This window comes from Phocoena phocoena, chromosome 17 (genome assembly GCF_963924675.1).
Source record: "Phocoena phocoena chromosome 17, mPhoPho1.1, whole genome shotgun sequence".
Lineage (NCBI taxonomy): Eukaryota > Metazoa > Chordata > Mammalia > Artiodactyla > Phocoenidae > Phocoena > Phocoena phocoena.
This window is the reverse complement of record NC_089235.1, coordinates 71911585-71939550: the sequence shown is the minus strand read 5'-3', so window position 1 is coordinate 71939550 and position 27966 is coordinate 71911585. Positions and strand designations below refer to the sequence as shown.

The 27966-nt window shown below is 44.3% G+C and overlaps 1 protein-coding gene across 1 annotated transcript; it reads left to right on the top strand.

Moving 5' to 3' along the window:
• Positions 1 to 8: 8 nt before the first annotated feature.
• HHLA1 (HHLA1 neighbor of OC90) lies at positions 9 to 27634 on the top strand. The gene is made up of 16 exons (XM_065895748.1): positions 9 to 87; positions 1184 to 1243; positions 4187 to 4246; positions 5312 to 5392; positions 5895 to 5978; positions 6350 to 6433; positions 11328 to 11411; positions 13063 to 13119; positions 13224 to 13316; positions 15783 to 16022; positions 17963 to 18214; positions 20953 to 21021; positions 21348 to 21422; positions 23149 to 23305; positions 25950 to 26032; positions 27591 to 27634. Exons 1-16 carry the CDS (start codon positions 9 to 11, stop codon positions 27632 to 27634), a joined length of 1602 nt encoding a protein of 533 aa, XP_065751820.1.
• Positions 27635 to 27966: the final 332 nt, after the last annotated feature.

Below are 27966 nucleotides of genomic sequence, written 5' to 3'. Positions count from 1 at the left end.
TCCAAGACATGCCAGGCTTCCTGCTACATGGTCCACTGGTAAGGCTGTGCATGGGCCTTGCATGTGTCCTGTCCCTTTACAACACAGGTGGGTCTGGTCGAAGTTCAAGTGTCTGTTCTGTATACTATGTTTGGGTATTCATTGTGCTTTAGAGAACTGTAGCAGCCAGCGTTTCAGCCCAGAATCCAAACGAGTTTAATAAAAATGGCAATAATAAATTCCCCATTTATTCTGTTGCAGTTGAGTCCCATTTATGCAACAGAATTATCTTCACCTCCACTGTTACCATCCTTATCCAAAGCATCATCTTCTCTTTGGTGGGCCACCAGGAGAGCTTCCCAAAGCAGCTCCTTGCTTCCCCTCTTGTCTCTCAATGATCCATTCTCCACTCACCAGCCTGAGCCATCTTTTCATACATTTCATTAAGCCACCTTCCCAATCCTCCCTCATTTCTCCCTCCTCCTCCCCAAAAGTAATCAATGACTTTCTACTTTTCTTTGGACAGTATCCTAAGTCCTTTATGTCCTCTCCATGACCCAGCCCACCTCCCCATCGTCTACAGTCCCTCATATCCTTCATTCCGTATGCTCCATCACATTGGCCTTCTTTCAGTTCATAAAATAATACTCATGCCCGTCTCAGACCCCGGGCTCAGGCTGTTACCTGTACACAGAATACCCCCTCAGCCAGGTACGTCCTGCTCACACACTACTCGTCTTTCAGATCTCAGCTGAAAGTCACCTCCCAGGGACGGCTTTCAGATCCCTGAGATTAGATCAGGCTCCCTGTTCCATACACTCAAAACGTTTTCAAAGTATCTAACATTGTTTGTAGTAATATCCATGGGTCTTAATTTCCTTCATGTTGGCCTTCCCAACTAGACTCTATAAGCTCCATAAGGATGGAATCTGTATCTGTCTGCTCATATTATACCAGCATCTAACACACACAGCACCTATTAAAGTCTAGAGGCTTAGTAACATGATCAACTATTAGTATTACTGTAGTTAGTCAATAAATATTTAGTGACTAAATGACCGAATGAATGAGCAAACTACATGTGGGATTTTAAGTAAGTCCACATCATAATTTTCTCATCTTTAGAAGAATTATTTTGGGTTAAATTTTCTCTGATGTTATGTCTGGGTTATAATTTCTCTGATGAAATCTTTTCTTCCTTTAGAGTCTGCCTTTAAAGGGGAAGCCAAGAAGGAAAATGTCATGACCTTCCTACTTACAACATGTAAATGGGCAGGTGGTCCTTCTTAGTTTACTCTGTCTTGGGTAAATTCCTTGGCTTCTCTGAGCCTCACTTTCTCTGTCTGTAAGATGGAGATTGTACCTGTATCTCCAGCTCTAACAGTCATAGCAATAGTTCCCATGAGCTGCTCATTGCTTTATGGTTCATGGTACACCCGGATTCTCATGACCTTATTAAATCCACAAAAGCTGTGACCTTCTATTAGCAATAGAAGATTTCATAAAGGGAGATATTGTTATTTGACATCATCACTTTTGTAATAATCCCACCTTTCTTTGACTTTTTTTCTGATGGTATGAATTTGGTTGTAAAGCAAGACAATGAATGCAGGACAAGGTAAAAGACACAGAGGAGTCAGGCGCTGGGTTTCTGTTCCTAACGTTTTGGCAAACAAGCAGGATAATTTTTTTAATACTTTTGAATTTGGGGATGGGGAGTGGTAGCAGGAATCACCCTTTATGCTAAATTTTTTATTTACTTTTAATTAGTTAGTACATTCATATAGTTCAAAATGCAGAAGGTACAAAGGTGTAAAAGTTAAATGTTCTACCAGTCAGCCACTTCCTTCTCCAGAAGACACCAGTTGTACCAATTTCTTCTCTATAAGCAGGGTAACTTTCAGTAAATATTTCCCCTGTTTGGGTCTTTAATTTTCTCTTTAAGTGGGAACGATTCCTGTTTCACAGGTAATCATAAACCATGAAAAGCAATAAAATACTAAGCATGACTAAGTATGAAGGGTGCTAATACCATCTACCTTAAAGATACTACTATGGTGGTCATTTTATCCAAAAAGAGAACAATAGCTTTATGTTATCTGCCCAGCAATTCACCTGAAAAATGTCTATAGCATCCTATCCAGAAGTCCCTGCTTCTGGGGTATTTAGATCACACTTCAAATACTGTTACCAAAATCCACCCATGGGTTTGTAATTATAAAAAGAAGTGGTGGAAATAATTTTTCCTTAATGAAATGAGCAGTGTTAAGAAAGGCTCTTGGTTAGGAAGACTGCAGCCCAGGGCTCATCATTCGGATTTGACAGGTGTTAAGAATCCCTCAAACCCAGCAGCTTATAGCATCCCTGGAGCTTGGCAATCCAGAGCCCAGATGATTCTGGTCCCTCACCCTGACAGAGGGCTCTGCTTCCTGGTCAGGTAACAGGTGAGGTCGGCTGGTACCTCCTACAGATCTCCCTGCAGCTGCTTCAGAGTAGATTGTGGGCGTCAAGGGCCCCTCAGTGTGCCTGAGAGGGGAGAGCCGGACGGACTCTCCCAAGCCGGGGTGGGGGGGGTTGTTTGACAGCTTCAGGCCTGCTTGGTAATAAACATCTGTCTCAGACTTCCTTTAATTGTATCGAGAACATAACCGCCACCTCCAGTAGCCATGTTGTGTTGTAAAGAAGGACATCCACAGACTCCCCCTACCTCTAACCCCAAAGCTCTGATATTTAATCAAAAAACCCGATCATCTGTGAAAGGCCAAACTGACAACAGTTGACTGAACCTAAGTCCCAACAGGGTACATAGAAAGCAGAGGGAACAACCTAAATGTTCATCCACTGGCGAATGGATAAAGAAAATGGAGTATATGCACACAGTGGAATATTATGCAGCCTTGAAAAAGAAGGGAATCCTGCCATTTGCCACAACGTGGATAAACCTTCTGCTAAGTGAGATAAACAGTCACAGAAGGACAAATACATGATGCTGCTTCTATGAGGAATCTAAAATTGTCAAACTCATAGAAGCAGAGAGAAGAAAGGTGCTTGCCAGGGTCTGGGAGGAGGTGGACACAGGGAGATTGGCCAGATGTGGGATTTAGATACATCACGTAACATTCTGGGTCTCAGTTTCTCATCCTTCAAAGGTAGTATTGGATAAGATGAGTTTTAAGGATATTATAAACTGCTGAGGCTCTGCTTCCACGGTACTATTTTATTCGTGAAAACTTTTATTTCAGTGTCTGGAAATAAAGAAGTTAAGAAGGAAAAAGATGGGGCTTTCCTTGGTGCAATGGTAACTAGACCGGTCCTAAATGCTGACTTATTCTGTGACACTATAACACATTTTTCAGCCTCTCTGTGCCTTGGTTTTTCCATCTATAAAATGGATATAAATCACCTTCTCCACTGGAATGTGACATGAAAAAATAATCCTTGCAACAATAATAGTAACGGATGCAATATAAGTAAATGGCATCTAATGCAAAAGAGCTGACTTTTCAGGTTTTAGCTTCCGTCACTTCCGCAGTGAGGTCTCTTCCATCCCCCAGACCAGGCTGGGTTCTCTGACAGAGGTGCTCCCAGCATCCTGCTGGTCCCTGTTTGACACTCTTCTCATGGGATTACACATGAATCTCCCTCCTCCCTCTGAGCCACAGACAGTAGGCTCTGCAGCCATGGAGACTCAGTCCCTTCCTGTTGACCTCTTTATACCAAACACCTACCATACTGCTTAGCCCTAGGTGAGTATTTATCGAATGAATAAAGAATGAATGAACGCCTTTGGTATTTCAAGATTTCCTTTGACACTGTCTTCTTTGGCAGCATGAAATTTTTGCTGAGTGGGCAAGTGGCCTGATATTCTGGAAGTAGGTTCTGGCCCTTCATTACCAGGACTCAGTTGTGCAAATTTAGGCAAGTTTCTTCTCCTCTCTGAGCCTTGGTTTCCCAACCCAGTAAAGAGATGGGGTGGATTAGGCTCCCTGCATGGGAATCACCTTGTCCATTTATTAAAATATGCATTTATAGACCACGTCCAGTTCAAGGAGACTAGAATCTCAGGGGGAGGGACCACAGTGCCCCCGGTGATGCAGACCTTCCCTAAACCGGAGGGCAGCTGCAGTACAGACCTCAAGGCGCCTCCAGCAACGTGGGGCAGGGGTCGAAGGCTCTACTTCTCTCCTGAAGCCTTTTCTCTTCCCAGTGTCTGGCCTCAGAGGAGACGAGAGTAGAGAAAAGGGGGTCGCTTTTCTGGATACCACAGGTGAGTACTGCCCACCCCACCCCCAGTGCTCCATGGGTGGCCTGGGCCGCTGAGATTACTTCTCCCGCCTCTCTGGACCTCCATTCTCACCCCCGCAGCAGAGCAACGGCATCCCTCCAATCCTCAGATTGCTTTAGCCACAATTATCTGAACATTAAGAGATGAAGAAGATAGTGTTTGCCAAAACATGAAGAGCAGCGTCAAGCTCTTATGTCCCCTTTGTCAACTGCTGTTTCCAAGTCTTCAGGGAATAGCTGGGAGAAGCAGCGCCTCTCCACTTGGCTGCATACTACCAGTATCTCGGCAATTGGATGGATGGATTTAGGTAGTAATGTCTGTGACACATCTCAGACCTATTAAATCTGAATCTCTGAGGATGGAGCCCAAGCATCAGAATTGTGGAACTGGAAAAAAAATCTTTCCAGTGATGCCAAGGGCCAGCCAGGATCCAAGCTCCTCTGTTTTTTTTTTTTTCTCTTTTTACGTTACGCGGGCCTCTCACTGTTGTGGCCTCTCCCCTTGCGGAGCACAGGCTCCGGACGCGCAGGCTCAGCGGCCATGGCTCACGGGCCCAGCTGCTCCACGGCATGTGGGATCTTCCCGGACCGGGGCACGAACCCGTGTCCCCTGCGTCGGCAGGCGGACTCTCAACCACTGCGCCACCAGGGAAGCCCCGAGCTCCTCTGTTAGACAATGTCATTATTTATATTATACAGCACGTTGAGAACTCCTGCAATTTCCTAGGGCTTATATTGTATATTATACATAAGCATCTCCCACCAATCTCTACTCTCTCCAATGCAGAGAGAAAATATTCCCTAAAATAAGCATTCCTTGTGTTTCACCCAAACTTCTTCTACCTACTCTTGCTTGTCACAGTATATGCCATTAGCTGTCACCTCCTGAGGACAGGAACTGCCTTTTATCTTCCAACTCCTTGTGCCCAGCACGGGGTGTGAGTTCATGTCCAAAGAGGAGGCACATCTGCCTCAATGTCGGAAATGAGGAACTCTTCCTTTTGCCAAGAAAGGCCTGCTGATGACGTTACCTTTGAATCTCTTTCAGAGCTGCCTGCAATGTCGGCTGATCTGTCTGCGCTTAACCTGACAGAGCTGGTGAACGGGATGCTCATCAGAGCTGTAAAAGGTAAACCATTTTTTTAAAAGCACAATCCAGGCCCATTTTTATCTTGTTCCTGCGTCGCCTCTGGACTCTCCACGACCTGGACAAGACCTGTCACGTCTCTGTGTGTCGCGGGTCCTCTGTGTTCAGTGCAGAGGATGTGCGTCCTGCCTAACTCATGATGAGATTGAAAACATCCAGATGAAGCAGGAGGTCTGCCAGCATTTTGAGAGCAAGCTGCGCTCCAAACACAGCATCTGTGTCGGCATCTCTACTCATAACTATATTATGAGACAATTGCAAGAGTTTAAGGACAGATTAGGAAATATAGCCAAGGGACATGTATTTTTGCCTTGTTTGTTTGTTTTTGCTTTGATTTGATTTTTGTTTATTATTTTCAGTGGTTATTTTTATATTTTTATTTGTTCATCGTATTATTAATTTCCATGATCAGTTTGCTAATTTCTATTACTGTTATTATTGTTAGTGGGCATTTACTGTTTCTTTATCTCAATGTCTTTGACAGATAGCAAGAAATTTTTCTCCTTGTTAAGTGTTACTTCCTACAGCTCCTTTGCCTTCCACAAGTTTTCTGTGGCCATTTACAACAGTAAGTGCTGGCTCTCCTTCCTTTTTAAAAAAAAAAAATTATTTTATTGAAGTATAGTTGATTTACAATGTTGTGTTAATTTCTGCTGTACAGCAAAGTGACTCAGTTATACATATATACATTCTTTTTCATATTCTTTTCCATTATGGTTTATCACAGGATATTGAATAGAGTTCCCTGTGCTATACAGTACAGCCTTGTTGTTTATCCATTCTAAATATAATAGTTTGCATCTGCTAATCGCAAATTCCCAATCCATCCATCTCCTATGCCCCCTCCTCCATCTTTTCTCGGTGGCGAGAATGGTAAGCGCTGGGTAGGCAGGCCAGGCCCTGTGTCAGGGTTGCTATGTGCTTCGTTTCTCTTCACAGTTTCTAACCTGAAGACTGTGGACCCGGCCAAATTCCCCACACGGCACTGCTACTGCTTAAACAACCGGACCAACGATTTATCAGGTGGGTAGAACTCACTTTGAGGCTTGCAGGCTGCCCTGATTTTGCTTGTGCCCTTTTAAATAAGGTTGAATTATTTGTTTTCTCCTTAGACTAAGATCAGAAAATGAAATGATATCTATTATGCTTAAATATGTGCACATCCATCGTCCTGGGAAGTTCCTTTCTTGGTTTTCTACCCTAGAGCAATAGTTACATCTGCGCAAAGGGGCAAGAACAAAAGGTAGCATTGTTTGAGAGCAAAAGCTGAGAACAACCTAAACATCCATCATTAGGAAAATGGCTGAATAGTCTACGGTACAGTCAAAGCTTGGAAGACAGCCATAGAGAATGCATAAATGCATGCGTGTACACATGCAAAGGCAGAGTGAGGACCAGAAAGGCCAGCGAGTGAGCCAGAGAGCCGTGAGAAATGAGCTCAGAATTGTGGGGGCAAGGCAGGAAAGGTGTTGCAGATCATGTAGAAGTTTATAGTCTGCCACAAGGTTTTCCACTTTTACTATGAATAAGAAGGAAGCCATTGTGATTGTCCACACAGAGGAGTGACGTGATCTAACTTACATTTTAAAAGGAGCCCTTTGGCTGCTTGTTAAAGAATAGTCTGTAAGGGAAGCAAAGACTCAAGGTGAAAAAGTCTTCTGCTTTTTTTCCCCCTCGCTTAACATAATATTAAAAATATTTTCCATGATATTACAAACTCTTTGCAAATGTGTAATGGTTACATAACCTATGAATGTGAGCATTTTCTTAGCTAGTATGCTGTTGAACTTTTGGGTGGATTCTAGGTTTCTCTTAATATAAAAAAAATCCTGTATTAGACACCTTCGTGTCTAAAACGTTTCCCTGTTTTAGATTACTTTCTGAGGATAGATTCCCCAAGGAGGAATTTATGGACCAAATGTTGTGCAAAGAGGATAATGATTATTGTTTAATAAGTACTGGATGCCACACTCTGCAATAAGTACCTAATATCCATCTTCTTATTTAACTCACCCTCTGAATCTCATCAACAAACTACATTTGGGAGGGAAAATGTTCTTCATAATCACATCTTTCTCACCATCTATTAGCCTCGGCTAGAGGCCAAGTTTTGTCTGGTGTTGAGACCCTGCCCTGATTGTGTGAAAGATAAAAATAAAATTTAAAAATTGGAGTCACATCTGCTGGGGAATTTTGTAATTCTGTTTGGTGAGCTGAAGTGTATTTTCATACACATGCAATGCTTATTTGAAAAGAATTGATCCATGGATCGTTAACACTGATAAAATAGCATCTTGCTCCCCTGGTAAACCACAGAGATTTTCACAAGGTTTAACATGTCACAACGCGCCTAATGCTGATTCCCCTCAAACTGCTACCTTGAGAGGCTGTACACTTTGGCCAACATCTTGTCATGGTTCAAAACCTTTGGGGAAGATGTGTTTGCGGATAATCTTCAGACATGGATTGTTTTCTGAATATTCTCAACTCTGATATATAGCCTTCCTCTGAGTGTGTTTTTCCTTAATGAAAATAGCTTAAATTTTCTTGATTTAAAAAATAATATATTGTGATGATAAAGTATATTGTGATGTTAAATTTTCTTGATTTAAAAAATAATATATTGTGAGCTTAAATTTTTTCTTTTTTTTTTTTTTGCGGTACGCGGGCCTCTCACTGTTGTGGCCTCTCCTGTTGCGGAGCACAGGCTCCGGACGCTCAGGCTTAGCGGCCATGGCTCACGGGCCTAGCCGCTCCGCGGCATGTGAGATCTTCCCAGACCAGGGCACGAACCCATGTCCCCTGCATTGGCAGGTGGACTCTCAACCACTGCGCCACCAGGGAAGCCCGAGCTTAAATTTTCTTGATTTAAAAATAATATATTGTGATGTGAAAAATAATATATTGTGTTGCATGGAAGGTACGATTATACCTTCCATACAACATGGAAGGTATAATCAAAATATCAGAGACACCTGATATCCCAACATCCATAGGTAATCACATTACCCAAGGTGATCTAAGCCACCTCTCTCTAATTCATCTATCTAAGCCATCTGTCAACTACATATCTAACCTACCTCTCTAACCTACCTATATACTCCACCTACCTACCCCATTCATCTAGCCATCTATCTACCCATCCTACTGTACCTTCTCTATATTATTTAGAAAACAAGCTAGGCTATTATAACAAATGACCCCAAAACAGGGTGACTTACAGAAGGTAGAAGTTTCATGTGTGACAGGCTAGGTAAGCACACCAGGACTGCTCTGATGGTTTGACAGTTTAGGAGCCCAGGCTCCCTCTAGCTTGTTGCTCTGCCTTCCACAAGGTCTGGCCCTCGTTCTCATAATCCAGGGTGGTTTGTCACCGCATTCACATTCCAGTACAAGGAAGGGGAGAAAGGAACTGGAAGGCACGCCCATTCACTATATAAACTCAGTCTGGAAACCTTTCACATTGCTTCTTTTCACATTCTATTGTCTAGAACTGAGTCACATGGCCACACCCACCTGCAAAGCAGGCTTGAAAATGTAAGTTTCAATTATGTTAAACTACCATGTGTCCAACTGAAATTTCATGTTTTCTTACTAAAGGAAAATGAGAGGATGGATATTGGGAGACAGCTGTCAGTATCTACCATGTTTTCTATGAAATTTGATATTCCATTTTCAACTAATCAGCATGTCTTAAAAAACATTCCATTCAATGATATAAATATGCTTCATCCTTCATATGAATTCATAGTATTCATTGAAAGAATGTACTGTAATATAATTTATCTCCTCCTGATGGAAACGTTTTTTTTTTTTTACAATAATCAGCAATGCTGTGATGAGAACCTGTATACAATCACTTGCAGTGTTTGCCTGATTATCACTGTAGGATACAGTCCTCAAAATAGAACTGCTGTCTGACAGGAAGAGGATTTTGCGATGCTTCAAACTGCTAAAATTTCCTCTAGAAATCTTGCCTAAGTTTACACTTTTACCAGTAATGTTTGAAAGTGTGTGTTTTTCCACACCCTCGCCAACACTGAGTACCAAGAGACATTCTTAAATCATTACCAATTAAGACAGACAAAAAGGGTTTTTTCCCTATTTTCTATTTATATATGAAAATAGTCAGAAATCATTCATCTGTGTGTTGCTAGTAAATTAGATAGTTCATATTTTCATCAAAACAAAGAATATCTTTGAGGCAGTGATAACTGATATTCTTCCAAGCCTAGGACCCGATTGTGAAAGCAGTTCTAAAAGGAGAGTTGACAAATGTATTGAGTAGGAGACTTGTATGAGCAGTGGTGGAAATTTTGGGAAGAATAGGAGCTTTAGCACAAGGCAGACCTCAGATAAAATTCAAGCCCTGCCACGTGCTCTGGGACCTTGGGAAAGTTCCATCATTTCTCTGAAACTTGGGCAGAAACTGGACTCCATGCTTGGTGTCTGGGCTGCAAAGCCATGCTCATAGCTTCTATGTCATATAAATAGTGGACTGCAGTTTCTTGTCTATCTATGAGTCTCTCTCTCTCTCTCTCACTCATCTCAGCTTTGGGTAGGCAGAGATGGTGTCTTAATCCTCCAGTGCCTAAAAGACGTCTGGCATACTCCAACACTCCATGAATGTTTATTAGATGAATGAATTAATAAACAAAGGAGACTTTTGAGAATTAGAAAGAAAATAGACGGCATAAGTAATGAAATACTACCCCTCTTCAGTTTCTACAATGTGACTATAAACAGATTAGTCGAAAGAGACATAAAGAAGGATGCCTACATTCTGCATGGCCACGTGTCCACACCTGTACAGGTGGCCCACCACATCTTCCTCTAGGAGACTAACCACGCACCCGTGCAAGTGTGGTAAGGTGGCATGTCACCATGGCTCCGGCTCACATAGGGTAGCGCCCACCTCCTGTTGGCCTTGCATGCTATACATTCCACTGGTTGTCACATCACGTTTTCATGCCTCTCTGGGTTCTATATTTTCAATGGTCTGGGTTCTATATTTTCAAGTCAGCTTGCCCCTGACCCCAGCTCATAACCCCGTTACTGAGTAAAAGAAGCATTTAGACAAGGCACGATGGGAAACTATCCATGGGACCTCAGAAGCTTCTTTAGAAATTCACAGTTTGGGGCTCCTAGAATAAGTACTCCTTGTTTTAGAAGCCAAGAACTTACTGGGTCCTGGAAAACCATAACTGAACAGCAGAAGAGGCAGCAGCTGTGTGGGTAGGAAGTGCATTAGGAACTTTCATTGGTCAATGGCACCCACCATGTCAAGACTTGTTCAGAACGTGCTCAGAGAGAAAGTCCTCAAAGATTTTATAGCTTGAAATGTTGTAAAATTATCTCAATCTCCTCCCATCAGACTTCTGAATGTGGAGGGCAGGAGAAGAGCTCCCTTGTTCTATTTTGTGTAAAGTCCTTGTCTCCTTTGATAGTTCATAGTTTATAATCCACCACTAAATTTGGTATCATTTTGAAAATCTGAAGTTATGTAAATTTACATCCCATGTCTGCAGGGCTGCTTCCTATCCAATGAATTTGGTATTCTAAATCAATTAGACGAAATAATGGGGGGGGGGAACAAATCAGAAAAACCATTATTCAACACTATGGTTTTGCAAAGCTCTTTGGTGCTGGCAGAGAAGGATCTGGGGTGGGGAGGGAAATGGAGGAGAAAGGAGATGATGATGGTGGATCCAAAAGTTTTCTGCCTGCCTGAAATCAAGCCTTGAAAAATAACTAGTAGTATTTCTTTTTATGATTGTTAATAATCCCCAATACACCGAACTAAATCAAACTTGTAAAATCTTCTCTGAAAAATCCAAATACAATGTACATTTCCCTTCAAGTCTCTGAAATTTAAACCAAGTCTCAGAAATTTAAACCTCCTCAATCTGTCTTACAGATTTCACAGCCCTACTGGTGGACATCACTGGAAATTCTACCAGCTACCTCACAGAGATTTTAAAGTCAACCTCCATCCTCTCAGGTGTGCTCATCTTGAAAATGCTTGCCAAATTTGAGATTTGGCATTCATCATGGAATAAAACCTAGTCAACTTCCCACCCCGATCCCTACCATAGGCCAGGCTGCCAGGAACTTTAATGTAAGTTTTATTTAGACAATCAGTGTGGTACAGTTTCAACCACCAGTATAGTATTTGAAGCTTCCATCTTCCTATCAAAGCTATTCCTGGGGTCCAAAAAGTTGGAGGAAGAATCCGAGGCTCAGCACTGGGGGGAGTTAGGCAGACTCAAAAAACAGCTTCTACTGGACAGCTATACTCCCATTTTAAAGATGAGAAAACTGAGATTCAGAGAGGTTGAATATTTTGCTCAAGGTTGGCTCAGAATTCAAATTTAGATCTCTATGGAGCCTAAACTCATGTCTGACATACAATTGAGAAAGATACGCTTCAGTTATAAGGTGGCTTCACATAACCCGCAGGCAATTCACACTCCCCTGGGCGCCTACTTTGAAAAGCACAGATGCAGTCAATAGCCCAACTCTTGGTCTCATCAGAAAGGTGGCGTCCTACAACTGTGGAGCAACTACTGTTTTAGGAGCAGTGCGGGAGGAAGAAAGAGAAGTAATAGATATATTCAGGTGCCCGGGACTCTTCTAAGGGCTTCCCTCATTGGATCCTCACCACAGCCATATGGGGCAGCTACTATATTTATCTCCACTTTACAGGTGAGGAAACTGTGGCACTGAGAGCTTAAGGAACTAGCCCAAGATCGTTCTGCAGAGATAGAATTCTAACCCAGGTGATCTGGCCCTGAAGTCCATGCTCTTGGTCACTATTAATACATATAGTAATAGGGCCACATTAACAAGAACCATTATTACTATGATGCCTATTTACTGAGCTCTTCTATCTGCCGAGCACCATACTTAGAGTTTCACGTACATTGTCTCATTGGATCATCATAGCCATCCTACCAGAGATGTGCAACCACGCATCCACAGTCCTTTAGGCAGCATCTTCAGGGACAAGTATACCTAGGAACTCAGAAGTTTTCGGATTTTTGATGGGGTAATAGGGTGTCTACACTACACCCGACAGAACACCTCCAGCAGCATCCAGGACAGCTTGCTGTAAATCAGACACATTCATATTCATTTAGCAAAATGGTTCACCCGTTTTACACTAAGGATAGATAAACTACAATAGCCTTGCATCTGTCAATTCAGGTTTTGCCACTGAATGAGTCGGTACCAAACTCACACAAAAACCTTCCACCTTACGGAGATTTGGGGATCTGGAAGGTGCAAATAAGGTACTGTGGGATTTGAATTTTCCCCATTTTAAAGATAGGTGAACTGAGTCTTAGAGAGGTCAAACAGTTCATTTATGCTCACTTAGCTAATCAGTGCCAGAGCTGATGCTGTAATCCTGGACGCTGACCCCAGGGGCTCTGCCCTTAGCCATTACCTTATACTGCCCCTTCCCTCCGTCAAAAAAATGAAAACCAGAAACTCGGGGCTGACTGAAAATCAGGGCTCCTAAATAAGGAGTTAGCTTTATTTTCCTATAGCATCCAGAGCTAGAGATTTCCAGCTTAATTTTCATTTCAACCAAAGACTTAACAGCTTCAGGCCCATTGCTAAGTCCTGTTGTATCCTGGTCTGTCTTGCAGTGAGTCAAGTGAATGAATCTGACTGCATCTTCATCTGTGTGATGTCAGGAAAGTCAGGTGAACCACCAGCCGTTCTTTGACAAGCTCTCTGAGCTGAGAATTAAACACAGCCCTCCAGCAGGTGAGCCCGAGATTTGACCGTGTTGGTGTGGTTCTTGCAGGAAGGAATCTTTCTGACTTCTGGGAGATGGCGGAAAAATCTCCTGTTATCAATTACACATTTACCAGCAGCATGTCTGGTGTTCTGGGTGAGTGTAACCCTCCCAAACTCCTACTATAGAGTCTCCAGACCAGGGTCCCAGCTAGCAAGCTGAAGACTGAATGCTGCCCTCAGGTATTTTATTTAGCTGTACTGTGTTAAAATCAGAGGATTTCATCATTAAAATTTTTTGAATTTCTAGATTTTTTTTTTTTTTTTTTTTGCAAAATATTGGGTAGCCCTGGACCCTCCCCCTCGCCCATGGCAACTGGGGTTGAGTTGCCATCCTCCCCATTAGGAGAGACACCTTTCTCCTCTTTTCCATAGCCCTCACTTCTCCCTGTTGCCTTGCACTTTCTTCTCATATAAACCACCTGGTTTTTGTAGGTATTTGAATTTGTGACCCTGTGGTAGACATTGCCACTCCATAATAGACAGACCGTACCCAACCATCCTCTACCCCTCCACACACATCTACCCATCTTCCTGCCTTTTCTCTGGCATCAGGTGGCATTTTTTGGAACCACCTTAAAGCCATCTTTCTCCCCTACACTTATGGGTCATTTCTAGCTGAATAAAGTTTCTGGAATCTGGCTGGTCTTCCAAGATCATCGTCTGTTGCTATGATTATCTTAGTTAAAGTCCTTGTCATCTATCTTTACTATAATAGCCTCTGAACCAATCTCCTTTGACCTAGTCTCTTATTTCTCTGAAATATCCATCCACTGTCATAAGAGTGATAAAATAATTAGGTTATGTCTCTTCATTGCTCAGAACTCCTAAGTCAGCAGCAGTGGGCCTGACGTCCTCAGCATCGAGTATACATTTGTCTGTCATCAGGCCCACCCTACCTAGTCTCTTTTACATAAACCTTCTGCTAAGACTCCACTGAAATCCCTGCCCTTCTTGCAGACGGCATACATCTCCATGCCCCTGCAACTTTGCTCACGCTATCATACCAGAATGGAACCTCCCTACTTTTCCATATTTCAGAATCCAATTTGTCTGTCAATGGCCAGCTCAGCTGCTGCCTCCTCTTTCCAAAAACTCCCCCAGTCAAAATTAGTCTTCTGTCTTCTATGATTCTACAACACACACTTATAAGTCATTTGGACTGTTACTCCAGGTTGTACCACAGATGACCTCATCTGTGTGTCTCCTCACTGAATCATACTTGAAGGCAGAGACTGTCTCCTTCATCTCCATAGTCTGCTTTCCCCTCGGTGCCTCACACTGTACTTTGCACATAGTAGGTTCTTTATCCGTGTTTACTGGAGTGAAATGAAGTTTACAGTCAACCTCCAATTCCACTCCAAAGGGCTGCCTTGGTTGGTATTTATTGTAGGGCATCTCTTAGTTATGCCGAGGAAGGAACTTCAACTGTATGGAATAAGGCTGCTTGATAAGGAGAAGAAATGGGCATTTGGTGGGTTCCCCTCACCTACCCAATTCTGAGGACAGATCTGAGGGTTGAGTCAATCTCACTTCTTCAGAGAGTCCTTTCATGACTTTCTGACCCCCAGTCTCAATGATGTCTCCCCTTCTGTGCTCCCGTAAAGTTTTCCCAGCAACAACTGCTTGAGAAGAGAGAACATATGAACAAGTTGACACAAAGTTGATGTGCCTGATAGCCAGTCACCGGCTGAGTGACCGATGGATTGGCAGGCACTCAGTCCCACGTGCATTAATCTGAGAGCTTCTGGTGCATGTGGGGTGATACTGAGCTCAGAAGTAAGGCAGGAGAGAGGAAATGAGGCTGCAGGGCCACCTTCTGCAATTGCACTGGTTGTGCCCGACACACAGTTACCTGCCAAAGGGGCAAGTAGGGGCCGAAATCCCACCTGTCTGCAGGCCAGGCTTTGTCCACCCAGAGGAGGGGACCTTATGGGCTAGGGAGAGCCTGTCCTATCCTAACATGCAGCCTCCATCCCCTAAGCCTTCCCGAGGTAGGCTTCATGAACACTTGGACCGCTTCCTCCTGTTCCTCATGGAGAATCCAAGGGCACTGTGTAGATCTCCTTCTGAATGAAGCCTTCCTTCTGTCTCTGTGGGGGGCCATCTTTCAAGTGGGTTTCTTACTGGCAGCCCCTAGTTCCCCCAGATTTCACCTCTGGCCCCTAGTCAGACCCACAGGGCACATGAGCAAACCTAATCCCTCTTCCTGGGACCAGTGCCAGAGCTGTGGAGGGGTTGAGGGTTGTGAAGTGGGCAAGGACCCTGACAGGATCCAGGTTCTGTTCAGGAAACACCTCAAGCGTCTGATGCTTTCTGGCCTGACAGCTTTGCATTCTGTGCACATTGCTTTTGCCTGTGGCATTTTCAGCCCTCGATATTTTAGCTTAATCTGTCATTCAAGGAGAAACCCTCCTCTCGGTGACATAACATACTGCTCCGAGTAAGGTTTGAATCTCTGCATTCTGTATATTTGCTGTCCAGTGACCGTTCAGTGGCTCGACAGTTCTCTGTGTGCCAAGTGTCAAGCATGGCAAAGCTGCCATTGACTGTCTCCTTGCATGTGCAGCTACCAGGGGGACAGCCCTGGCTTCACAGCTCACACCCACAAGCCAGCAAACACTACCAAGGACGAGCGCCCCACGTGGATCCCAGAACGCTGGAGTGTCTGCTCTGAGAAGCTCTCCCAGGACAGAGACAACTCCTCCTTCAGAGGGAGAACAGACCATGAACACAAACAAGCATGCTGAGGGTCACAGCAGAGCCCCGGCCGCCCTGGACGGCGCCTCTCCCACCCTCCCAGACTGGGGTGAGATTTCTCACCCCATCCTCTCCTGTCCTGTTTCTCCCCGCACTTCCCTCTAGGCTCAGATAAATAAGTGAAATCCTTCCTTTATCCCTTCTCCACCAACCTCTTTGTCCAGCAGCCCTTTAAGAAGAGACAGATGTGAACCAGTATGGGTATGATACCTATACGCAAAGGCAACAAATGTCACTGGCATCATGTCTTTCTAACATTTAATTTTATAATTTTTTTTAACATCCTGACTTCTATTTATTTTGCTTTTTTTTTTTTACATCTTTATTAGAGTATAATTGCTTTACAATGGTGTGTTGGTTTCTCCTCTATAACAAAGTGAATCGGTTATATTAGTTTAAGACCCACAGGAAGCTGCAAAAATAGTACAAAATTCCCTCACACCCTGCACCCAGCATCCCCCGATAGTAATATAAATGTGGTATATGGTAACATCAGGTATTTTCATTTTAACAGAGCAGGTAGCAATATCTCTCCTGAAATTCACACTAAATGGTGAAATGCAGTCAACATTTTGTGGCAGGCAGGGTTAGGTTAATTTGTAGCTGGCTGGATAATGTTGCCAAGAATATGTTAATGACTTGATGCCAGTGTAAAAAACGGCTGCTGCTGACCTGCTGAGAAGTTCTTCTTTTCCCATCATTTTTGTGGGCACTGATCAGTGGTGTTGCCACTGAAGATGTAAAAGTCATGCTTATCCTATTTGCAATAAGATACAACTGAGCTAACTCTTCATTAAAAGACGATTATGTCTCAATGAGTTCCAACAATGGACCACAGTCATCAGAATACATTCATTCATTCATTCACTCATCAATACGTATATTTAATATCAGACCCCAGGCTAGCTGTCAAAAAACACAGCTCTAGCAACATTCCCTTTCCTTCCTGAGCTCTCAGATCTGGGAGAGAGACATAGACAAGTAAACTGGTAATTATTATCCAGCCTACAAAGAGCTATTGTCCTGGAAAGCCCAGAGCGGGGGCTCCCCTGAGGAGCTTGAGAACTGATAAAAGGCAAGCAGACAGGGAAAGAAGAACGAGGAAAAGGAATCAGATTCACTAACTAGAAATTTTTTAGTAATATATCCACATCAAGACAATTATACAAAATTAGAAAGCTTTCCAGTATAATGTGAAAAAGGATGTGATTGCCAGTGGCAAGAAAAATCATAAAATATCTAGCTATCACTCTGAGAGGGAAAGTGCTAGTTTTGCATGAGAAAAACTACAAAACTTTCAAGAGAGTAATAAAAGCATATTTAAATAAATAAAGGGTTATACCATGTTCTGGATGAGAAATCGGAATAGGTTTAAAATGGCAACTGTTCCCAACTTAACTTATAGATTTAAAATCCTCCCGGGGATAAGTTTTGTACAACCTGAAAAAAATGTATTTTAATTCTTAACATGGGGATGAACGAGTGAAAACACCTGGCAATTGTTTAAAAGACCAGTGAGGGAAGACTTGTCTTAATAACCGTCCTGTGATATTGTCAGTCAGGCGTCATCATTATCAACACTGCCATTTCAATGGTAACGCTGAGAAGAGTTTAGTAACTTGCCCCAGAGTTCACAGCATGGAGGAGGTGGGGGCAGAACGCACACCTCCAGGTCCCCTTACCTTAAACCTTTCCACTGTATCACATGACTAGAATCAGTATTTCTTAAATTTGACAGTGTCCACTGTCCTCTGGACACACACCCTAGCTGACTAGGAATTTGGAGAATTTTTTTAAATTAGTAGTTGGGAAAACAAAGTTTAGTGTGGTCCCCTTATTCCAATTCAGGGTAGGGTTGAAGTCCCTGGATTATCTATATTATGCATGTGCACTGCATGTACCCTTTGACTATACGTCAATGTCTTGTCAATTTTACATCTGGATCAAAGCAGGCAAGCAGTAAGTGCCCTGTTACTGTCACTTGTGCAGCTACCAGGAAGGTGGCTGGAATTCCATGGGTGACAGCCCGCAGGCAGGCATGGGCTTCCACACTACCTGTGCCCTGGGCTCAGGCCACCAGTGAGAAAACACCTGGAGGGCTTCCCTGGGAAGAAACACGTTCCTCCCCGCCGACATCTCCTGCAGAGGCCGAGAAGGCCACGAACACACGGAACTTTTCCGAGACTCCTGCCAGGACAGCGGCCACGCCTGACAGCCCACCAGGGACCAGCCCAACCTCAGGTAAGAGAGGGTGCTCGCTCCTACACCACTAATTACATAATCAAATACAGTGACAGGCACATTAAAGTGTAATCATATAGTGTGAGGAAGGCCTGAGCTCTGAAAACCTGTGTGATTCCAATTTTGTGTTTGTCTATGTATTTATGTGTGTATGTGTGTGCGTGTGTGATACAGATACACAGAAAATAAAAACTAACCAAAATAAGACTGAAAAGAAATTCACATGTTAACCTTGACGATATCTGGGAAGTATCAATAGATAAGATTCGATTTTTCTTCACTTCAGTGTCATGAATTTTCCATATTTTCTACTCCTAGGATCAGACAAAAATGGTTTACCTGTTTTTAAAATCACTTCCTCTGATCTCTGCAGCCAGAGGCCCTTCTTCTATGCTTCTGTTTTCAATGGATCGTAACATTCATCACTGCTGTGCTGTTAGGGGCCATGAACTTGACCTTTCTCCCCTCTGGACTATGCTCTCTTTAAAGGCCTGTGTCTTTACTCTCCAGTTCCCATGAAACACAGCAGACATCCAGTAAAAGCTTGCTGAATTACCTGAATTTCTGAAGAAGTAAATGAATTTCAAAGGGTGCAAATGTAAAGTCTTAACTTTAGGCGCAAAATCTCAATTGTACAAACAGGTCTGGGAATGCAACTGATAGCTTAAATCAGAGAAACACCTGACATAATGGCATCGGCAAAAATACAGGCTAACATACTTGGGTTTGGCCAACAGGCAACAGCAGCCAGCACAGCCCTGAGGCTTTGAGCTCTGGCCTTTATTTCAGACACAGTAGCTTTGACATCTTGACTCCACCACCGCTGTCTCCTTAGGCAGTTCTTTTGATTTCTCTGAGTCCTGGTTTTCTCATCTTCGAAATGGGGAAGGTGATGCTTACTTCTCAGAGTGGCTGTGCTGATTCAGTTAAGCGATGTCTGTAAGGTGTTCAGCTCCACACGGAGCACCTTGGAATCATTCAGTCAACGGCAACGCCTACTGCCCTGTCCTACTGCCCCCAGGGCGACAGCGTAGCAGCCAGCTTCAGGATACATGCTCAGGAGGCTAGTGGCAAAGCGGGTGTCAACCAGAGGAGAGCATGTGTCTGCTTTTGCCCTCGGCCCCCTGCAGCTCCAACCCTCTGTGATTCTGCAGTCGTTTAGTTAAACTGTGAACAGTGACCACAGATGAGTCAGCTCTGTGTTTGGGTTAGAGTTAAGGCTGCTCATCTTCCAGAACTACACAGAAACACACCCAGGCAGCAAGCGTCAGCGGTGCCTTCTGTATTCAGGGGCTTACAGTCAGTGCCTGGAGGGGAATCCAGAGAGGATGCTGAGGGCTTTCCTGGTGGCTCAGTGGTTAAGAACCCACCAGCCAATGCAGGGGACATGGGTTCAAGCCCAGGTCGGGGAAGATCCCACATGCCGCAGAGCAACAAAGCCCGTGAGCCACAACTACTGAGCCCGTGAGCCACAACTACTGAAGTCCGCGCGCCCAGAGCCCGTGCTTCGCAACAAGAGAAGCCACCGCAATGAGAAGCCCACGCAACGCAACAAAGAGCAGTCCCCGCTCGCCGCAACTAGAGAAAGTGCGCACGCAGCAACCAAGACCCAACGCAGCCAAAAATAAATAAATAAAATAAATAACAACAACAACAAAAAACAACAAAGAGGATGCTGACCGGCTCTGAGAAAACGACCAGGTTGCCCCCTGGAGTTGGGCGTCCTGCCCACAGTTATGTTTGTAAATGTGTCCTGCTGCCCATCTCTGCTACTGAGGCAGTTGAACTCAACGCTACCACACCCACCATCCTAGCAGAGGAGCCTAACGAGGAACAAGCAGGACTGCCACACTGCACTGGGTCCAGCCCAGGCTCTGAGACCTCACCCCACCCCTCCACATCTTCCTTCAGACTCCAGCCATAGCAAACGGCCTTCCACTCACTTCTCTGAGTCTTTGCTTATTACACACTTTCCTCTGCTTGGAAGGCGTGTTCCCCTCACCTACGGCTATGCTTTCTCCATCCCAGAGAAGACGTCACCTGCCCCATCCCCCATCCCCCATCCCCACGCAAATGTTGCACTCCCAGCCTCACCCCTTTCCTTTCCGCTTAACCACACGAGGGAAAGTGCCTGTTTCCTCTTCCTCTCCCTCATTTTCTGTAAGAAGGCCGCTTTGCTGGTTTTGCCAGAGGCATTCATCTTGACAGCAGGATCGCTTCCCAAAGCGGTCCTTAAATCAGGACTTCATGAAGAGGATCAAAAGAATTGTTGAGATGAGCCCACATTCTATCATGATGATGCTGGGCAGTGTACAGGGGTGGGGACGGAGTGAGTGTGATGCTGGGCAGTGTACAGGGTGGGGACGGAGTAAGTGTGCACACCAGACTCAGGCGAATGAAGAGCATCTCGTGTCCTCTTTGCCTAGGAGCACCGTGCTGGGACAGGGCCCATGCAAGTCCACTCCTCTCCCATTCCATACCAGTGTTAGCGGGTTTCCAGTGGCACCAACACACTGTATGACAGTTACTGATGGGACTTGCCCATTTCCTCCTCAACACTGGGGGTGCCTCCATTGTAGAGTCTATTTCATACTCGTTTCTGCATCCTCGGCAACCCCCAGCTACCTGGCTTGATAAGCAGCAGTGGATGAACAGGGCAGGACTGGTGGCAGGGGGCCTCTTCTGCTCATGCATCCTTTGAAGAAACTCAAGCTCACCTCTCTCTCCTCTCATCCCAGGCCCATTCACCCCTGGCACACAGACTCCAAGTCCCACCAAGGCTCCGGCCCCCAGATATCCACAGGCAGGTAAGAATGTGGCCCTGGAAAGAGGAACCCAATACCCCAGGTGGAAAATATTGTTCAGGGGCAGGGGCGTGACGGGACGGGGGTGCCTGTAGGCAGACTAAGCTTGTTATTGTATTTTATTGGTTCCAGCAGGAGGAGAGCAGGAGAACTAAGTCTTGCTGTGCTATTAAATCACCCCAGGATCTTGCATAAATCACTCTCTCTTTCTTGACTACAATTTCCCTATGGATTTATAGAACTCTTTAAGATGCCATGATTCTCCACTCGTGTGTATACCCCAGGTCCATCTCATTCTGACCTTTGCGAGGCCATTGTTGTCCTTGCAGGTGATCTCCCTGCTGCGTGGCCCTTTATCCCTGGAGAAGAGCCAGCCCTCGTCCCAGGACCCCACCAGGTTTCAAGTACGTACCAGTGCCCTGTCGCTCCTATAGCTTTTGTTTGTTTTGGACGAAGTTGTGTAGTATAATAAAAAGAGGTTTGTTTGATAAATTTAGATTCAGACTGCTGGGATTAAACCCTAGCTCTGCTATTTACTGGTGAGGTAACCTCCTGCGCTCAAATTCCAGAATTCAGTTTCCTCCGCTGTAAAGCACGAATAATAACATTTACCGTGGGCACTAAAAACGTACTTTCTCTGCAGCGTTTCGTATTAGGTAAGATAATGTGTGTGGAAGTGCTCTGGAACTGGACAGCTCCATATAACTTAATTCAATCAACTGTTTTTGAATGGACACCCACTGAGCATGTGCTACACACCTTGTAAACGGAAGCTGTTCTTACAATGAGCATGATGTTAGCAGAAAGAGGGGAAGGAAAAAACGATGACTCCAAAAGTCCATCCCCAGCCACTGGGTGCCATTTACTTCTATTCCCTGTGAAAGGACATTCCTGGACACTTCATTCTTACAGAATTCTAGGGGAATCCCTCTCCTGGGCTTGGATGTGGGTTTTCAGGACCCCTGACAGAGGCTCTGGACTTGGGAGTTTCTGTGGTTTACGTTGCATTTTTCCAATTTTTGGATGGCAATCTCTCCTTTTTTCCCCGTGGAGCCAGTTTCCATGAGAGAGAAATTGACACAAAGTGAGTCCTTCAAAGCCGGTTGAGTCCTCAGGTCCCTCCCACTCCTAGATGTCTTTCAATATGATTCTCCTGAATATTCCTGGACCTGAATGTTCTAGTCATATGTCAACGGGGCATTATTAAACTGCTGGACCCTGCACCGTCTCCTTTTTCATGTGACCTAAGATCTGCCTCAGCCCCATTCTCAACCTGCAGTGAATGGTGAATGGACCTTTCAGACACAAAGACGTGATTATGCTACCACAGGAAATTATAGCCCTGTTTTCTCCAGGTTCTAAAGAAACACAGGAGTGGTGCAGATGGGGGCAGTCGTCAGACTGAGCTTTAGAAAACAAGTTGACTATATTTATCTGTATCTATATCTATACATGTATCTCTGTATGGCTCCATCCATCCATCCATCGTTCCAGCCATCTAATGAGAAATATAAAATTTCTCATTAGAACTTTTATTTTTTTATTATTTTTTTTACCAGCTTTTTATTCGGTAGAGTTGATGTTTCACAGGAGATGTTTTTTTTGTTGTTGTTGTTGTTGTTTTGCGGTACGCGGGCCTCTCACTGTTGCGGCCTCTCCCGTTGCGGAGCACAGGCTCCGGACGCGCAGGCTCAGCAGCCATGGCTCACGGGCCCAGCCGCTCTGCCGCATGTGGGGTCTTCCCGAACTGGGGCGCGAACCCGTGTACCCTGCATCGGCAGGCGGACTCTCAACCACTGCTCCACCAAGGAAGCCCAGAACTTTTATTTTTTTCCATCCAACTAATGAGAAATATAAAATTTCTCATTAGAACTTTTATTTTTAATAAAATTTCAGTGAGACCATCTCTGATTCCTTCCAGGAACCAGACCCCCTCCTTTCTCTACCTATCTCTGGGAAGTCTCACAAGCAGCTTTACCAGACATGGTGAAGCAAGGCCATGTTTACCTGTTGGTCTCGAGCTACCTGAGATCAGGGGCAAGACAGTATTCACTCAGCACAGTCCCTAACAAAGGGAAGATGCTTGCTAAATTCTTGTTGATGTGAATGGTCTGGGATTGCATCTTCTAGGGTGTCCTGAGCCGCTCCTCAAGGAGGGCGCCATGACCTCTGCTCCTCTCACGCTGGCCGTCCAGAAGCTCAACCCTTGCCTGATGGAGCTGTGCCGCTTTTTCCGGCAATGCCTCTGCATGAGCCAGAAGAGAGACCCCAGGATGGAGGCAGTGAGGTAACCTGAGCCACTCACTGCTTTTTACATCCAGTATTTACAGGCTTCTGATTCTGCCTGACTCCTCTGCAGGCCACTAAGTGATGAGGCATTAAGTAATCCACACGCAGATGACAGGGGTACCTCAAGGAATGCACACTCCAGTGAGTCCTCTATTGCACTGTCACCTCCTTGAGAACCAGCATGAAACCTCCTTCATTTCTGGGTCCCCAGAGCCAAGGGTGGGCCATGACACAGTCAGTGCTGTCAAGTTGACTTGTGCTGTGTCACATCTGCTGGAATAATTACAGAGGATTTTGAGTGGTCCCGGAACCCCAATGCCCTCAGCCTGGCACGATTTGCTAGAAGAGACTAATCAGAGGTTATGTCCACCTAAATTCCAGTTTTTTCATAAATCCCTAGCAGTCATTTGCTGACTCAATAATAACGACGTAAAAGGAAAATTAGAAGGCAGACCTCATCTTATATTAAGAAGGACTAGGTGTGGACGTTTTCCTGCCCGGGAAAGCTGACACACTGTCCTTTCTTCTGGGATTTATCCTTGGCTGTAAACCCAGAGCCAAACAAGGTAGATGAATATTTCTGCTCCAATAGTAGGAGGCCAATCTCTCAGATCTTTAAAGTTATTTTCAAAATCTACTTATGAGATCTTTCAGCTTTTTAAATGCCCATTATCCATGGGCTCTGAGCCCCAAGGTCAGGTTGGCAGCCTTTTTCCATCACTCTTTTCTGGCCCTGGTCTTGGATCTCCCAATCAGAGTGGATGCTTCTTCCACCCAGAGAGGGAGATACGCAGGATTCGCAGACCTGAAGGTGTTAGCCAGCAGGGTGGAGGCACTTCTCCACAGCACAGGCTGATCCTAAAGAAGAGGACATTTTGCAACAATACTTTCCTACTTGATCAGCCCACTATTCCTTCCTTCTTTCTCTATCTAGTGAGCTCTTTGTATCAATAACAAGTGTCAAGTCTCCACTATGTACCAATTTAACACTGAGCAGAGCCAGCAGGATATAGAGACAAATCAGAAATAAACCCAGAAACTGAGGATTTCATAGTTGGGGGGAATAAATGGTCATAAACACACATTAAAATATGACATAGGAAGTGACAAAAACAAGTCACGCACACAGGCAAAACCTATTAATCTCATACCCTTGGAAGAAAATCAGATTTGAACCATCCATATTGCATATTTGCTGGAAGGATAATGAGGAAGGCAGAAATTTCCAGAAAGAAATTTGAGTTTAAATTTAGAGAAATGAAGCATCTGTAAAGCTGAGCTTATCCCTTCTTTCCCCTTTAAGTTAATAGTGAATTGTTCTATAATCGTATAGTAAGCATTGAATATGGGATAAGAATAACAGAGTAGGAGGCTGGCATTACTCAGTGTGCTTGTTGAATAGGACGGCCCCTGTGGTCAAAAAAAAAAAATCGTGGTTTAGTGGGGCAGTTGGCCATGTGAAGAGACAAATTACAAAGAAGTGTGACAGATGCTATAGCAGATACAAGCTCTGTTATACAAGCTCATATAGCAGAATACAAGCCATGGGACCCCAGAGGAAATAACTAATAGGGCTTATGGAGGAATGGGAGTTTGTTGGGCAAAAAATGGGAGAGGCCACTCCAGGCAAAAAAGGTGGAGAGTGAGAGGCAGACTGGAACATCTCAGGACCACGGAGAGTTCCAGGTAGCTACAGCAAAAACAGGAGGCCACTGTCCTAGCATATGTCCCTATTCGGGAAACCCTGTCCTTCCCAACATCTACTTGGGTCTTGCAAATGAGTTTTGACTTTTCCCAGAGTTCCAGCAGCAACATCTCTGTGCCTCGGTTTCCAGAGTTTTATAGTGTCCTGTAAATTGAGGGTGACAGAACCTGGGAAATCTTCACAGCCAGCTTTACATGAGCAATTGGTTGCTCCCCAGAATACACGAGAATCACAGAATGATACAGATGGAAGAGAAGTTAGAGAATATTTAGCCCAACCTCCTCATAGCTCAGGCAAAGGATTGAAAGGGAATCGGATTCCCAAGAGTCCTATGTGAAGCCAGTGACACAGCCTGTCCTGAAAACTCTTCTTCCTAATGACATGTGTGGCCTTTTCACTGAAGCCTTTTGAAGCAATCCCTGCGGCCACCAGCCAAGAGCAGGATATTATTTTGCTAAGTATTTGCTACATTGTTGACTATAACAGCCCTGCACTTTTACTCCACCTCACACAAAAATAAATAAATGAACATCATCATTGATCCAGCACCTATGATACGCCCGGCACCGTTGGGGAACTTTGCAAATGTTATCTCATGTCATCCTCAGGATACCCTATGAGTGTAGATTCTATTATTGCCTCTCGTTTATATATGAAAAAACCAAGGCCCAGAGAATTAAGTAATCAACCTGAAAGTCATACATTCTAGTAAGTACTGATGGTAGAACTAAAAGTAAGTCTTTCTGACTCTGAAGTCTAAGCTTTTTCCTACTCAGACTCATTCTCTACCTCTCCTCCCACAGCCTATAAACATGGAGAGGGAGTTCCTTGCTATGAATAATTAGCCATTATGACTTTTTTTTTTCTTTTTAGTATGGTTCTCTTCTTATAGCCACAAAGGATAGTAATTGCGTTCAACCCTGATTTAAATCTTTAGGTATTGTCTCGAATACTATTCCTGGTTTCTGAAGAACGCAACATACATCTGTCAGAGGGTGAAAAGGGTGTTCCACTCACACAGTAAGTACACAGCCGGACTGTATTGTAAATCACGTTCTAAGAAAAGGTTCTAGAACTCTGAGTGATGTTCCTGCCTTAGCACGGGGTCAGTAGGAGGAAGTATAACTCATCTAGTGATCGTGAATCCTAGACAAAAAGAGTCTAGGGTATTTCTGAATCCCCTTCACCTAACAGTTTGAAAAAAAAAAAAAATGCAGGAGTCAGCCCAGCCAAACACTGTTGCTTTCTCTGTGCTCCTGGGCAAGCTTCTTATCCTCTCTGAGTCCCCATGTAAGCCAAAAAGACAAAGACAAATGAAACAGGAGACACTCACCATGTAAGCACCCAAATTCCTGACCAAAGCAAAATGTATACAAATAATTCAAGAAGACGGCAGCTTGAAGTGCTAGAAGTGGATGTGTATGGTACCTCCGCCCTCGTCCTCATGGCATCTGAGCCCCTTTTATTCTCAGAGACGCCAGACATCTTTTTTTCTTCCACTCCTGCCGACAAAAGTGGCTGACGTAGTCTGTCCGTTCCCAAAACCAGTAGTTTGGCCATTGTATTGTGCCACCCTCCTGAACTGTCTGGTCAAGGGACTCTGGCTTTCTGAAAAGCATGGGACCAGGCTGAACTCTGTGAAAAATCCTTTCTAAGTATAACCCAAATATAAGGCAGGTGGTCATACGGCCATGCTTTACATAACAACAAACAATCAAACAAAACACAGTTTAGCTGCCCAGCCCTTCCTTGTGGCTTTTGAAGAATATCAGATGAGATCCATGATGACACTTCTTAGAAACTCTTCTTATTCTTTTTGCCCCTCCATTATCTCTCACCTCCCACAAGCTACCGTCTCAAAACCTCTCTTTAGGCTTCATTTTCCAACGTATCACTCAATAACTTTCCTAAAATCAAGCTTTCTGGCTCTTTCTCTGTTTCCATATATCTCCTCTGATTATTTTCTTTTCCTTTTGCCTTTCACTTTTTTATCTCTCAAACACAGCTTCCTTATTTCTTATACAAATCCATCACCCCCCTTCCGCTGTCTTTTCCTTCCACTGTCACCTTTATTCTGCATCATAAAAGCCAAGCAGTTGGACTGGGGGTGTTGGAGGGGCTCAGTAGTCAAAAATAGAAATCTATTTACCTGGTGTGGGGAGAGGGAATAGGAAATCTTGCAAACTGCTTATTGACTAGCTCTTCTATTGTCCTCACCACATTAAAATCTCCACACAAACAGCATTTTACATTTACGGAACATCATAACGAGTTCAGATTAGCACTGTGCAAACTGGGAAGATGAGGTTGGTACAGCTGGGTGTTAGAAAAACATCACTGGGCAGAGACTGGCGAAATGAGGCTTTGCTCTCAACACAACTTTCCTGCTAACTAGCAAGGGGGTCTTGCACAAGTTCCTTCATTCTCTGACGTTGACTCTGAGTAACACCCTGTCCTGTGCACTGCCATATACTGGCCTCCTGGGAAGGGCCTGAGCCATCGCTGGCGCTGTCAGAATTTATGTCTCTGTAGCATTTCCTTCTCCATACCATGAGTTCCCTCTCTTTTTTTTTTCCAGCCTTGAAACAAAAATGCCTCGAGAATATCTGCAAGTCTGTTTGAGGTCTTGAAAAAGCAATGGGACCTAACAGTAAGCTGGGCAACATCTGTTCACCCTGGCCCCTGGCCCAAGTTGGCTGCATTTGCAGAATTCTGCATTTGCAGAATTCAGCCAGATGGTCAATTAATTGAATGTGGGTCTTTTTGGAAGTAGCAATTCTTTCTCTCCTGTGAATCTGTGTAAGGGATTGAATGTGGAAGACCACGTGTTAGAGCTCTCACAATCAATGCAGTGATGCCGACTCCCTTGCCTGCTCCAAGGTCATGGAAACCTAGTAGCTATGCTCAAGGGACTCCCATGACGACTAAGACTGAAGAAATGGGATGTGGGGTGT

What these genes read in the sequence shown, in the direction of transcription:
- HHLA1 (XM_065895748.1), top strand. Translation starts at nt 9, where the DNA reads ATGCCAGGCTTCCTGCTACATGGTCCACTGGTAAGGCTGTGCATGGGC. An exon ending in TTCTGTGGCCATTTACAACA is followed by an intron (nt 5,979 to 6,349) that starts GTAAGTGCTGGC and finishes TTCTCTTCACAG; the next exon opens with TTTCTAACCTGAAGACTGTG. An exon ending in GTCAACCTCCATCCTCTCAG is followed by an intron (nt 11,412 to 13,062) that starts GTGTGCTCATCT and finishes TCTGTCTTGCAG; the next exon opens with TGAGTCAAGTGAATGAATCT.